At 43.8% G+C, this 13,020-nt stretch overlaps 1 protein-coding gene across 2 annotated transcripts in view; it reads left to right on the top strand.

Moving 5' to 3' along the window:
* The window catches only part of cacna1ha (calcium channel, voltage-dependent, T type, alpha 1H subunit a), a 95,822-nt gene that overhangs the window by 52,128 nt on the left and 30,674 nt on the right, over positions 1 to 13,020 (top strand). For both annotated transcript variants that reach the window (XM_026250414.1, XM_026250413.1), the window contains exons 8-10: positions 819 to 911; positions 1,815 to 2,607; positions 4,842 to 5,197. In XM_026250414.1, the coding sequence (XP_026106199.1) occupies positions 819 to 911; positions 1,815 to 2,607; positions 4,842 to 5,197 (1,242 nt within the window). The remainder of the gene's footprint in view (positions 1 to 818; positions 912 to 1,814; positions 2,608 to 4,841; positions 5,198 to 13,020) is intronic.

Here is a 13,020-nt window from a genome sequence, read left to right as displayed (position 1 = left end):
GCACTGCAGAAATCTAAAAAAGAAGACTCATGTTTTTGTTTTTATGTGAACAACAAAAAATGATCTCTTTACCGTAAATACCAAAATGTTTATTTTCTTTAAGCAGATAATGAATCTAGTAGACAGCATAGAAAGAACTGGGGTTCAAACATGAGGTCTAATGCTAAATGATTCAGCTGGATGAGAATGAAATGCAGTGCTGCAGGCGCAGAGCTTCCAAAACAAATTACACAATGCTAACAGACTTAACCCTGCAATACTACTACTACTGCGATCAAACTAACAATCAGACCTCTGGCATCACTCTGTGCCATGAACTGTAAGACTATATATGTCATTACTACTTTGTGTTCACTGGAGAGTATTTATCTCCTAAAAACATTTCAAAATAAATCTGTAGATGATGGGAAGAAGCAGTGCAATTACAAGTGCTTTAGTGTCTAACCCTTTGTGTTCAAGATACAAATTAGAGACGCCTTTGATCTGAGAGTCTACACTAATGTAACTGATTGAAACTTTACCTCAGGTCAAGGTGCATTAGCAGCGCTCTACATTTGAATGTGTTTAACTCATGTATCATTTATTATTCAAGAACATGCAGAAAAACAATATGCTAAACTTGCAAGGCTTTTCATTCCCCAGACGAACTCTCAAAACTCAGTGTTTGAGCCACCAGCCATCTGCACAGTTAGAAATGTGAGGCCAGGCACCTGAGACTGCTATTCTTCTTGGCCAAGATCAAGATAATGATCATTTGGATCTTCTGTCTCGCAGCATTTTATCTTCATTTGATCTCTGTCTCTCTTCTGTTTTTGCAGGTTATTACTTTGGAAGGATGGGTGGACATCATGTATTACGTTATGGATGCCCACTCCTTTTACAATTTTATATATTTTATATTGCTAATTATAGTAAGTATACGCTAATTGAAAGTATTTAATGTTTTTAGTCTGTTTTCACACCGCATACATACAGTAGAGTAGAGCAGCAGCTGGCAATGAGTCCTAGTATTTCTGTGAACTTAATATCAGGGTTAGACATAATTCACTCTTTGATTCAGTTTATGGGTTTGAAATGAAGTGCTACATCTCTCAGAAATTTAAATTGGAATTACAGGAAATGGTTATTACCAGATTACAATTGAGACAGATATGGCATTATAGGGGATTAAAATGTTCCTCAGCCCTGCTCTGTTAAATATATATATAGGTGAAATTGCAAATAGATCTGTTTTATTATATCCATATTATTTAAAATTCAGAATTGAGAATGCCTTTTAAATTACAGCTTGATTGCTGAATTGAGCAAAATATACCTAAATATACACTACCATTAAATGTTTAGGGTAGGTAAAATTTGTATTCAGCAAGGATGGATTAAATGGATTAAAATGGACATTTATAATGTTGCAAAAGATTAAATTGATACTGTTCTTTTGAATCTTCTATTCATCAAACAATCAAGAAAAAATCATGGTTTCTATGAAAATGTTAAGAATCACAAATGTTTTTGACATTGATAATAATGAGAAATGTTTCTTCATTAGCATGTTAGAATGATTTCTTAAGGAAAGGATGCTGTGACATTGAAGATTGGAGTATGCTCAAAATGCTTAAAATTCACCTTCGTCATCATATTTTTTAATTAGGCTATATTACATTTAAAACTATTTTCAAATCTAAATTTTAAATTGTAACAAAGTTTCAGAATATAACAATTACATGTACGGTGTAAAACAGGCATTAAAGAGATTCTTTAAAGACTTCTTACGTTAGCTCATGATGATAAACTAAAGTGGCTTCTGTGTGTCCCAGGTGGGTTCCTTCTTCATGATCAACCTGTGCCTGGTTGTAATAGCAACCCAGTTCTCAGAAACAAAGCAGCGTGAGAACCAGCTGATGCAGGAGCAGCGAGCACGTTACCTCTCCAACGACAGCACCCTCGCCAGCTACTCTGAGCCAGGGAGCTGCTACGAGGAGATGCTCAGGTACATCAGCCACCTGTACCGCAAGGTGAAGCGCCGCACGTCCCGCATCTACAGCGGCTGGCAGAGCAAGCGCAGAAAGAAGGTGAACCCCAACAGCGGGCTGAGCGGGGGAGGAGGAGGAGGAGGAGGAGGTGGCGGTGGGGGGGTCAATGGCCACAGCAGGCACAGGGGTGGCGGACACTGGCTTCGCTCCATCCACAGCCTCATCCAACAGCACCAACGGCAGCACTGTCATCTCAGCAATGGCAGCCCCAGTCCTGTGACCGCTACGGGGCCCGGCGAGGCTCTGGAAATGAGGTCCATCGCAACGGGGTCGCAACTGACCGTGTCCTCACAGCCAACCGGCATGCACAATCTTTCTTCCAGGACTCAGTCAGTGCACAGCATTTATCAAGGGGACTTTCAGGAGGCCCCGCAAGGCCAAACAAGCACCGCTGTGAGTGTGCCAGCGCTCGGGCGACTAAACGGCGGGATGAATTATCCGACCATCTTGCCCTCCCTCATTTGCAGCTATACAGGCAGCAGTTCTGCGGGGAAAGGAAGGAGGGGGTCGGATGCAAATATGGGATGTGATGCGACTGATCCCTTTGAGAAGCTGCACCAGCTCATGGGAGAACATAGTGAGTTTTTCATAGCCATGGTTTCCACTTCATATCAGATCTAGTTGTAGTCACCTCACATAGCCTGTTTCAAGATAATGAAAGGCGTTCTGAGAAGTGATTGTTAGGCAGCCCTTTACCAGTGTGACAGAAAATCAGTTCTTCAAATGTTAAAGTCATTAACAATCTTTAAAGGAGTGAGGCGACTGCCAGCAGTCCAGTAGCGACTACGGCTAGCAAGCACTTTGAAATCCAATGCCAGCGTTTGATTTCTCTTGTCAGACGGATAGGCAGTAAGCTTACACTGTGATTGGAGGGAAAATATCAGTTGGTTTCCAATGATCTCATCTTCTGGGGTTTCTAGTTTCTAGCAGTAACCAGAAACTCAAATATAAAAATATAAGAATTATATCAATCTTAAGCCATATAACTTTTTTTTATGATTATTTAATTCACCTTTGCATACATTCAATTATGTGGTCTTAGGGCATCAGTGATGCCAAATGTCACTTGCTGGATATCTATACAACTATTTTAACTTGAATGCAAATATTCTCTCAAAGTGTTATGCACTAGACTGAGGAGTTTAATGCCAGAGAAATCAAAATGCACATTCAAGGTTTTTTTTTTTTTTTTTTTTTTGTATAATGGATGGCTTTTGACTGTTTGGGCACAGAATATGAGGCAAGATGCTGGACATGGAACAAAACTTTTTTACCCCAAAAGTCAAAAGTGATATGTCAATTAGTGGCATTCATAATGTGAGCTGTTTTACTCATTATAATTAAAAAAAAAAAAATTGTCATTCATTATTTACTCAGAAATACGCTTCAAAAATGTGAAAAACTTAGTTGGAGAGTGGAGACAGCAACTGGCTCTTGTGCATTTTGTAACCAATTGTGACATGTAGATAATATGACTATAAAGGATGGTTTACTCAGAAACTTTTCATCTATTACGCAACCTCATGCTCTAAGATTTTATGACTTACTTCTGTGGAACATAAAATTATATATGTTTTATAATATAGTTTTTTTTATTATTATTGTCCATACTATAAAAATGGTAACCATTTAGTTTCAAGTATAATGTAAAATCTCCTTTTGTGTTCTGCAAAAGAACAAAAGTCATTAAGGTTTAGAATGTCATGATGATGAATAAATGATGACAGAATTTTCATTTTTGAGTAAATTATCCCTTTAAAACACGACCTGTTCCTCACATGAAGTTGTTTCTCACATAGAAGCTTGTGGAAGATTATTATAGATTATAAAACAGAAAATTAATTTGTTGTATTATCCCTTTAAATGTGTAACACTTTAAGTCATTACAGTGATCAAATTTAGCACAGGGTCCCAGTACTGTATATGTTTGGAATGAAAGAATAGAATTTAGTGCATTTGGTTTTGCGTTATGTTGTTTGTTCAGCCTCAGATAACCAAGGCATTTCTTTCATGCTCAAGCCAGTTTTCATTTCTATATCAGTCTGTTACAGAATGACTATTTGTGGGTTTCTGTCAACAGGAATATATACTGCATGTTTACTTCAAACTCACTGCCTCTGCCAACAATAATTTTTGATTGCAGCTTGAGTCACCTCCACTTCAGCTCATTACCACAGGCTAAAGTGGGCCACTGTGTATGATTATGTCCTCAGGAAACACATTAGTATGAGAGTAAAGCCACAGACATCCTCTGATTAGACCGATTAGTTTTATTTAAGATTGTGAGATCATAGGACCAAGAGAGGGGGAAGCACTTGGACAGAACACATATGCCACACACTGCCTATTTTTCATGACCATGGCAAGATAAGCAAGCTACTAGGACTAATAAACTAGCTAAAGTAACTGGTTTTATTGGTTTGACTGCTTAAATTGAACCAGTTAAGTGTGTCATAATTCAAATAAGCAACCTTGCAATAAACATTCAGTTGGTTGTGGCTATTAGACACCAGGTAGAATAACTCATGTGAATAATTTAGACATCATGCACAATCAGTCCCTCCTGAGAGATGTCCTCAATCCAGAAGGAAGTAATGCACAAGAGAACAGACAAATAAGCGTTCAGTGTTGGGGAATGTTACTTTTTATGCAAAAGTACCATTTGGCAAATGCTTCATTAACATTTTAGTTAAAAAATAAATCAGTGGAAGATATGACCCTTGTACAAAAGATGCATCTTAAGCAAATGCAATACTTTTGCATTTCCTAATTGCTTTGACTAATTGTTGAATTGTTGTTTTTCCCCTGTAGGCCACAGTCGTGTGCTGCTGCAGGTGGCTGGTGTTGTGCCCAGTCCATTGCTTCTTGAGCTCCTGAGCTGCCCGTACTGTGCAAGGGCCCTGGAGTCAATGGATGGGGAGCTAGGTGATTCAGACTACTCCAGATCAGAAGGGGACGTGGTTTACGAGTTCTCCCATGGAGCAGAGTTCAAGCCCTGCCGTGCATCCCATCATAAAATCCTGGAGGAGCGTAACTGCCTGGCTCAGTACTGGGAAGACTTCCGGGACAGATTGAGACGCATAGTGGATAGCAAATACTTTAATCGAGGAATTATGATTGCAATCCTCATCAACACCTTGAGTATGGGGATTGAATACCATGAGCAGGTGAGTGCAAGTGTGGCTTCTTTAATGAATAGCCTGATTTTTCATAACTATCCCATGTGTTTTTCATCTGCTACTGTCAGACAGGAATAATATTTCTTTAATTTTGATTGGTGGTCAGGAAAAACTAAAGCATGGTTTTTGTAATGACTGTTTGTATGGAAACAAAGCAATTAAAAAAGACTATATAATAACATATTCCTTATCAAAATTTCATGGTATGTGCTGGGATTAGCTTGCTATTTATTTTTCATTCATAAACAGTGATGAGGATTCATAGCTTTATTGGGTGAACAGATCTCCTGTTTATATAACCGTATTGTGCTGCAGTGCATCGGACTGCACTTCTATCTCTCCTTGCTGTGTTGTTTTGAGTTGTGATGTTACCACTCTTGGTTTCATACCTAATCCTGTGGTTTGACATTTAGCCAATCAGATAGAGATCTCACAGTAAGCAATGTGTGTGGATGCTTGATATCATATAAAGTGGTTACAGTACTGACATTTTATGTGCTGGTATTGTAGAGGAGTCTTGTATATAAACCGAATACTTTTTATGACGGGAAATTAAACATTTACTGACATTGTTGTATAATAAATAAAAGAAATACTCAATCTTGGATTAACATTAGGGGTGGCCCGATGACCTACTTCCAGGATTTCAGCCAGTTGATTCAAGTGCCAAGAAACATGCATTTTATGTCTTGAAAACGTGAACATTTGGTATTTTGTAGTGTACTAATTGTTCGCAATTCTGCTCATTTAAACGTCATCAAAAATTTCTGACACAAATGAGGCTGTCAAAGGAGCTGACAAAGACTTAGAAGAATCAACTGTGTATAGCTGACAATTTTCCAAAAAGTGATAATTTGTACAGTATACTATGGGCCAGATGTACCAGAGCGCAATTACCTTACTGACACAACCTCTCAATTCCATAATGACCAGTGCAGTTTACCAAGAGCAGCGCAAATTACTGCCTGCTTTAAGACTTTTTTTTGCTTTTTTCTGCAATAAATAATGCCGCAAAGTACCAGTAAATTTACCAGTAAATTGACAAATGCAAATCTTAGTAAATTGCGTTGTGTGATCCATTTAAATACCCCCCCACTTAAATTTACAGTGGTGAGTGGCAAAAATAACGTCTCAGGTTACAAATGTAACCTTGGTTCCCTGAGAACAGGGAACGAGACAATACATCATCGACGCTATGGGGAACGCCTCAGGTGTGACAGGTGTCTGAAATCAAATATCAACTCACAGCAATCATGCTGACCGGCGACAGCCGTGAATCATCAGCTTGAATGATGAGCGTGCGACCTGGATATAAAAAGGGCACCTTGAAACCATGACAATATCCTTTCGTCTGAAGGGACTGTTTGGCAGGCAGACCCTGAGGCATGGCTGGGAGACGTATTGTCTCGTTCCCTGTTCTCAGGGAACCAAGGTTACATTTGTAACCTGAGACGTTCCCTTTCGAAGGGAACTTCGACAATACGTCATCGGCGCTATGGGGAACGAAATACCCACGCTGCCATGCTAAAGGGAGTGCATGCCCAATGGCAGTGACAACTGTCAGAACCAGCAATTCAATGAACGCTAGAACCACTCACCCTCAGGTCACACAGGGCTGTCAGTGACAGCACTCCCTACGGTCATAGCCCAAGCTATATGATACCACAGAAAACCTCCATAAACATAGTTTAGTGAAAGGTCTACCTGGGCCTGCTCAAGGGCCTAGGACCACAACTTCAACTTCTTAGAAGGGGTCCCTTCTAGGGAATGTGGCTAGGGAACCCGAGGGAACCCCAGCCAGTCACTATTCAGGGGAATGTACCACCTGAAATGCCACCAGGCAGGCCTGACCTGGTGTCACTACCACTTCCTGTCTGTCCGAAGACAGAGCCTCTGGACACTTGCCTTTAGTAAGGCATCCAGCCCGAGGAACTGCGGACCAGGCAGTGAACCACTCGGCCCGGATCTTAGAGACGGGATATCCTGGAGAGTATGACTCAGCATAGTGCTTTACAACTCTTGTCAGCAAGGGGAGTTTCTCTACTCGATCCACGGATCTACCCAGTGTTTGTGTTTCAAAAACACTGAGGAGGCCTGTGAGGGCCTAAGGACTGATCTAACTAGGAGGCCTCATGAGAGGCCTACGACCGACTGACCAGACTCAGGAGACCACATACTCACATTGACCCTCAGTGAGGGGAGCATAAGATCTACCTGGTAGCCAACCAGGCTGTAGCAGGATAAAGAGGTTCCAGGAGGGAACCCGTAGCAGAGAATAAAAACTTGAGCCGAGCCAGGGCGCAAGCTCACCTTCGGTAGCTGCCTGAAAAGGACTGCTAAACTGAAAGTAAGCGGCCACTAGCTTACAAAACCCAGCATCACCGTGAAACTACTCCCAGGGAGACCTGGAGAGGCCTACTACCTGACAACCACAATATGTGGGAGCTCACCTACAGAGAGGCCTGGAGAGGCCTACTACCTGTTACCAGATAACCACCTTAAGTGGAAACTGAAAGTAATTTGGAACTCAACTCCAGGGAGGCCTGGTGAGGCCTACTACCTGACAACCACAGTATGTGGGAGCTCACGTTCAGAGAGGCCTGGTGAAGCCTACTATCTGATAACCACAATATGTGGGAGTTCACCTACAGAGAGGCCTAGAGAGGCCTACTACCTGTTACCAGATAACCACCTTAAGTGGAAACTGAAAGTAATTTGGAACTCAACTCCAGGGAGGCCTGGTGAGGCCTACTACCTGACAACCACAGTATGTGGGAGCTCACCTTCAGAGAGGCCTGGTGAAGCCTACTATCTGATAACCACAATATGTGGGAGTTCACCTACAGAGAGGCATAGAGAGGCCTACTACCTGTTACCAGATAACCACCTTAAGTGTAAACTGAAAGTCATTTGGAACTCAACTCCAGGGAGGCCTGGTGAGGCCTACTACCTGACAACCACAGTATGTGGGAGCTCAACTCTAGGGAGGCCTAATGAGGCCTACTACCTGATAAGCACAGTGCAGGAAAGCGTACTTTCAGGGAGGCCTGGAGAGGCCTACTACCTGAAAACCATAGCTGATAGTGAGCCAGACTGGCAGTCCAGTTGACTGTCTTTGGGGCTTTGCCTTCAGGGAGGCCTTATGAGGCCTACTACCTGACAGTTCAAAGAAGCGGAAATTCAACTTCAGGGAGGCCTGCGGGGCCTGCCACCTAGTAACCACAGTATGTGGGATTAAACCCTCAGGGAGGCCTAGTAAAGCCTACTACCTGACCACCACAAAATGTGGGAGCCCACCTTCAGGGAGGCCTGAAGAGGCCTACTACCTGAAACAGTCTAATCAGCTGGATGTAACTGCTGCTGGGGACTCGCCTAACAAGGAGGCCTGGTCGAGCCTACTAGCTGATAGCGAGTCTATTCTGCTACTTTAACGAACACTGCTGGAACCATACTATTAAAAAAACTTTTCCTATAGTTTTGTCCTAGTGTATGTTCCACAATGTTGTGACCCACCTCCGAGGAGGCCTGTTAAGGCCTAATAATCGGCAGTGAGCCTTCTGCCTGAACTACCAGGGCCAACCACCGAAGATGAGCTGGCCTAGGAGCCCTATTGGGGGCTATTCAGTCAAGGAGGCCTGCTGGGGCCTACTACCCAACCGTGCAGCCTTCGCGGGCAGAAAGCTGTTGCTACAGCATCCTGGTACCTAATCACATTGCCAGAGGCAGTGTACTCAGCAAATAGCAATACCCTTATAGTAGGGGAGTACTACATACGCCATTCTGCCTAGTGGAGGCCCCATTAGGGGCCTACCTACTAAATGCATAGGTGTCAGCTCATGGCAATGCTCTGGCTTCAAAGGGAGCGGAGTTCAAAAACCGGAATGAAATGTAGTTTAGAACTCCCTGCTCAACCGGAGCCATCGTGGTGTGAGGTAGATAAATACAGAGGTGAGAATGGACTACTCAAAACTACCCTGAGTTAACGGGGGAGTAACAACCATATGCCCCTGCAATGTTAGACAGGGAGCGGGCCTGCAAGTGGCTCCAGGGGTTACATTTGTCCTGCGCCGAGCCTAGGGGAGCGGGGGGGCTAAATTGCAAGCCAACCCACTTCAACCCATCGGTCGAGAGATTAGCTCAACGGGCTGAGTGGAGCCAGCTCTAGAGGCCCAAACATCTCTGTTCGGTAGGGTCTGAAAAACTGTCATTTTGTAGGGCGAAAGATGGCCTAACCCTGCCAGACTGATCCTACCTCAGCTACCACCCTGCATTAATCTATGACCCCTGAATGCAGAGAAAGGGGCGGGCCTTGGCCAACAACTACCATTTAATGGAGGAGGCTGAAATCTAGGGGAGGAAGCCTAACACATAATGAATGTGGCAGCTATACTTAGCAACACACCTCCAACATCCCTAGCATAGCCTAGGCCAGCTACAGAGGTGGCCCGGATGAGGGCCGACCTACAAGCATAGATCTACCTGAGGGCTTGGAGGAGCCACAGCCTACTTCATTGAGAGGCTGTGAAACACTCAACCTACTGAAACCCTACAGAGCTCAGGGGAGCGAGTACTCAGGATACCAATGTCACAAACCGATAGGCAGGACATCTATCTGAAGATCTATCTGAAGCGCCAGCGTCAGTCTAAGCCTAAAGCAAAAAAGTTTTTTTTTTTTTTAGGAAGACCAACTACTTTACCCCTGGGTGACTAATAGCCCTGAGGCTAAACAGAAATGAGCGGTGGCCCACCACGCATATAAAATGTTATGACAGGAAGGCCATCACATACTCAGCACAGAAGCCAAATCTTCTTTGAGCTTCTTCCTAATTCGTTCTAGCCACCAACTGGGGTAGGCTTCAGGGCCCTAAAGTCCATACTTTAATTGCTCCTCTAAGAATGACCCCCTAGGTCTATACAGGGAACAAGGTCTGTAGAGAAATACAATCAGTGTTAGTTATACACACAGAATTTAACAAACCAAAAAGTTCACCTGCGGCGTGCAGAGTGAAGACTCGGCAGAGAGTTCTCAATTAATCTGGGGTCCACCACTTTTACATGCCTAAAAGAGGCGCTCACATCAACCAGTTGCTACGGCAGGCCATCAGAACATAGTTCTCATCATAAGGCACATCCCCAGGGCTGGTGTAACGTAAACGCCTGGGGAGTCAAAAAGAGGGAGAGGGCTGGTAGAAAAGGCCCTCCAGGGAGATCAAACCCTACTTCCGCTGAGCGTTGCAGTGCTTGTGCTGAATGACCTCCCTTAAGTCCCTCTTTTTGCGGGAGGCTCACCTCCTCTGTGTCCTACTCCTCCATGGAGGGGGGGGCACGAGAGGCGACACTAGACCTCTGGTCCTGCCTACGGTCCTCAGACCAAGACGGACCAGGTCCTCCGCCTGCCTGGGCTGGGGCCCGGATCTCAGCGGTATACAGGTCTTAAATGCAGCTGAGCGCGCCTTCGCCTCCCTAAACTTTCCAACCACCACCTCAACGGAAGCACCAAAAAGTTTAGCAGGCGAAACTGGTGAATCAAGGAGAAGGGATTTTTCTTTCTCCCCGATATCAGCCAAGTTGAGCCACAGATGCCTCTCTGTGGCCACCATCGCCGCCATTGATCGGCCGATCGCGGCAGCAGTCTGTTTAGTGGCCCGGAGGGACAAATCTGTGGTCCGGCGCAACTCAGCCACCGCCTCAGGGGACAGCCCTGCCCCCTGGTCGAGATCCTGCAGCAGGTCAGCTTGGTAGGCTTGGAGCACTGCCATGGTATGAAGGGCAGCACCAGCCTGACCTGCTGCCGTGTACGCTCTGCCATTCAAGCGAGCCGTGGTTTTAAGGGGCTTGGATGGCAGAGTCGGAGCTTTTAGTGTCGACACCCGCCCAGAAACGAGATCTCGCAAACGTCTCGTCAACGGGCGGCATCGACACATAACCGTACTCACCAATCCCCTCAACATCAGCGAAGTAACCCCGCTGATGTTGATGAATACGGGCAGAGTACGGTTTCTTCCATGCCCTCTCGATCTCTGAATGGAGATCAGGAAGGAATGAAAGGCTCTGCTGAGCTGGTGGTCTATGTTCAGGGAGAAACCGATCATCCAAACGACCGCGAACGATCTCTCCCTGAGCGCGCCGCCATGGCAACTGAAGTTTGTCAGTGGCGTGCTCCATAACTTCCACCAACTCTGCGTACACGGGGCAGGATGGCTGACGAGGTTGAGGATCTAAATCATCCTCCTCAGCCATCTCTTGCCCGGCCCAAAGAGCACTCACTGCAGTATTAGTAGGAGAAAAGTCTCCGTCATCCACCTGCAGCTCACTCTCGTCAGCCGATGACGCGTCCGAGAGGTTAACACCCCTCTCGAGACTGTCAGCAAGCTCCATCTGGGAGCCCCATGAAGCGTGTCGCCGCTCTGCCTCGGCACGAGCAGTACCCGATCCGCGAGGACCAGACGCTGAACTCTCTTCCCTCGAGAAGAGAGCCCGACGAGAGCGGAGCGTTCTCATAGGAAAACGCTCACAATTTGCACAGGACGCTCCCTCAAGAGCATCCTGTGCGTGCTCTTCACCCAAACAGTACACACACATCTCGTGAGTGTCACCCGGCGACAAATGTCTTGGGCACGGGTCAACACATTTCACAAAACTTTTAGGACTTGCCTTAGATGTGCGTTTCATTTTCGCTGTAAGCAGATGTTTAAATCAGACAAAACAGTCCCTGAAGACGAAAAGGATATTGTCATGGTTTCAAGGCGCCCTTTTTATATCCAGGTCGCATGCTCATCATTCAAGCTGATGATTCATGTCTTTAGTAAAAAACAGTAATTTTTAATGCCAAATAAGGGTTTGCACTGTCGCAAGCTGATAGTAAATCTGGCCCTATATTTCATCGTTTCCAGTAAAATGTTTTAATAAATTTTGAGCTGTAGACTAGAAGCCTGCTAAATTAAACATTTGGAAATTATTTTTTTTTGTCAATTACTGTTAATCATTTATATAATTGTAAATGTATTTTTACCATTAAAAAAAACTGTATTTTTGACACACACACAGACACAGATGCATATTTTATGGTGGGACAACTTGAAAATGGGCAGGACAGGTAAAAAAAAAAAACACTTGCTCAACATGGCCAGCAAAAAAAAACATTTCTGCTCAATGTAAATTGCACTAGATTTGAAAACTCCACTGTGGGTAGTACTTGTGTGAAATTAAATATTGTAACTTTGCTAAAAGACCGTTTGGAGAGCTATTGTTGTTAAAGTAATGTTTAGCAGCTCTGGTAGAAATACGGTTCAGCTGCACCTTGCGGTGTGCACTTGACTTTACATCATTGAAAGAGCAATATTCACAATTGGAGGCAAGTACGCTAATAATAGATCTGAACAACCCCTTTATCCTACATATAATTATGTGTGATTATAAATGATTGATTAGTTGCTCTTTAGCTTATTGAATACCAATGTGGGTCCTAGATAGCACGTCTGCTTCTGAAGGAAAACCTTTAATCGTTATGTTACTTTAAAGAGCAGTTCATGTTGTCTAATTAAGCCAAGACACGTAATAAGGATCTTTTAATCCTTATTTCAGAAGCAGAGGTGAAAAGAGTTAACAGACATTTGTTATGGTAATTTGGGGATTTGGAACCTTGCATATAAATTCTTAGGTCTGTTTTAAATAATTAACATAACTTCTACAGTAAAATGGTTATTATTGAAGCTGTAAAGTGTCTTTTGAGGTGAGTCTACCTTTATAGGTGGAAGAACTTCTTGTGATTGTGTGGTCAATTTAATTTCTGTGGGTAAGATTTGCAGAGT

The sequence above is a fragment of the Carassius auratus genome, unplaced genomic scaffold (assembly GCF_003368295.1).
Source record: "Carassius auratus strain Wakin unplaced genomic scaffold, ASM336829v1 scaf_tig00024173, whole genome shotgun sequence".
In the NCBI taxonomy this organism is placed as follows: domain Eukaryota; kingdom Metazoa; phylum Chordata; class Actinopteri; order Cypriniformes; family Cyprinidae; genus Carassius; species Carassius auratus.
The sequence above is the reverse complement of the archived record's forward strand: the minus strand, read 5'-3'. Positions and strand labels throughout refer to the sequence as shown.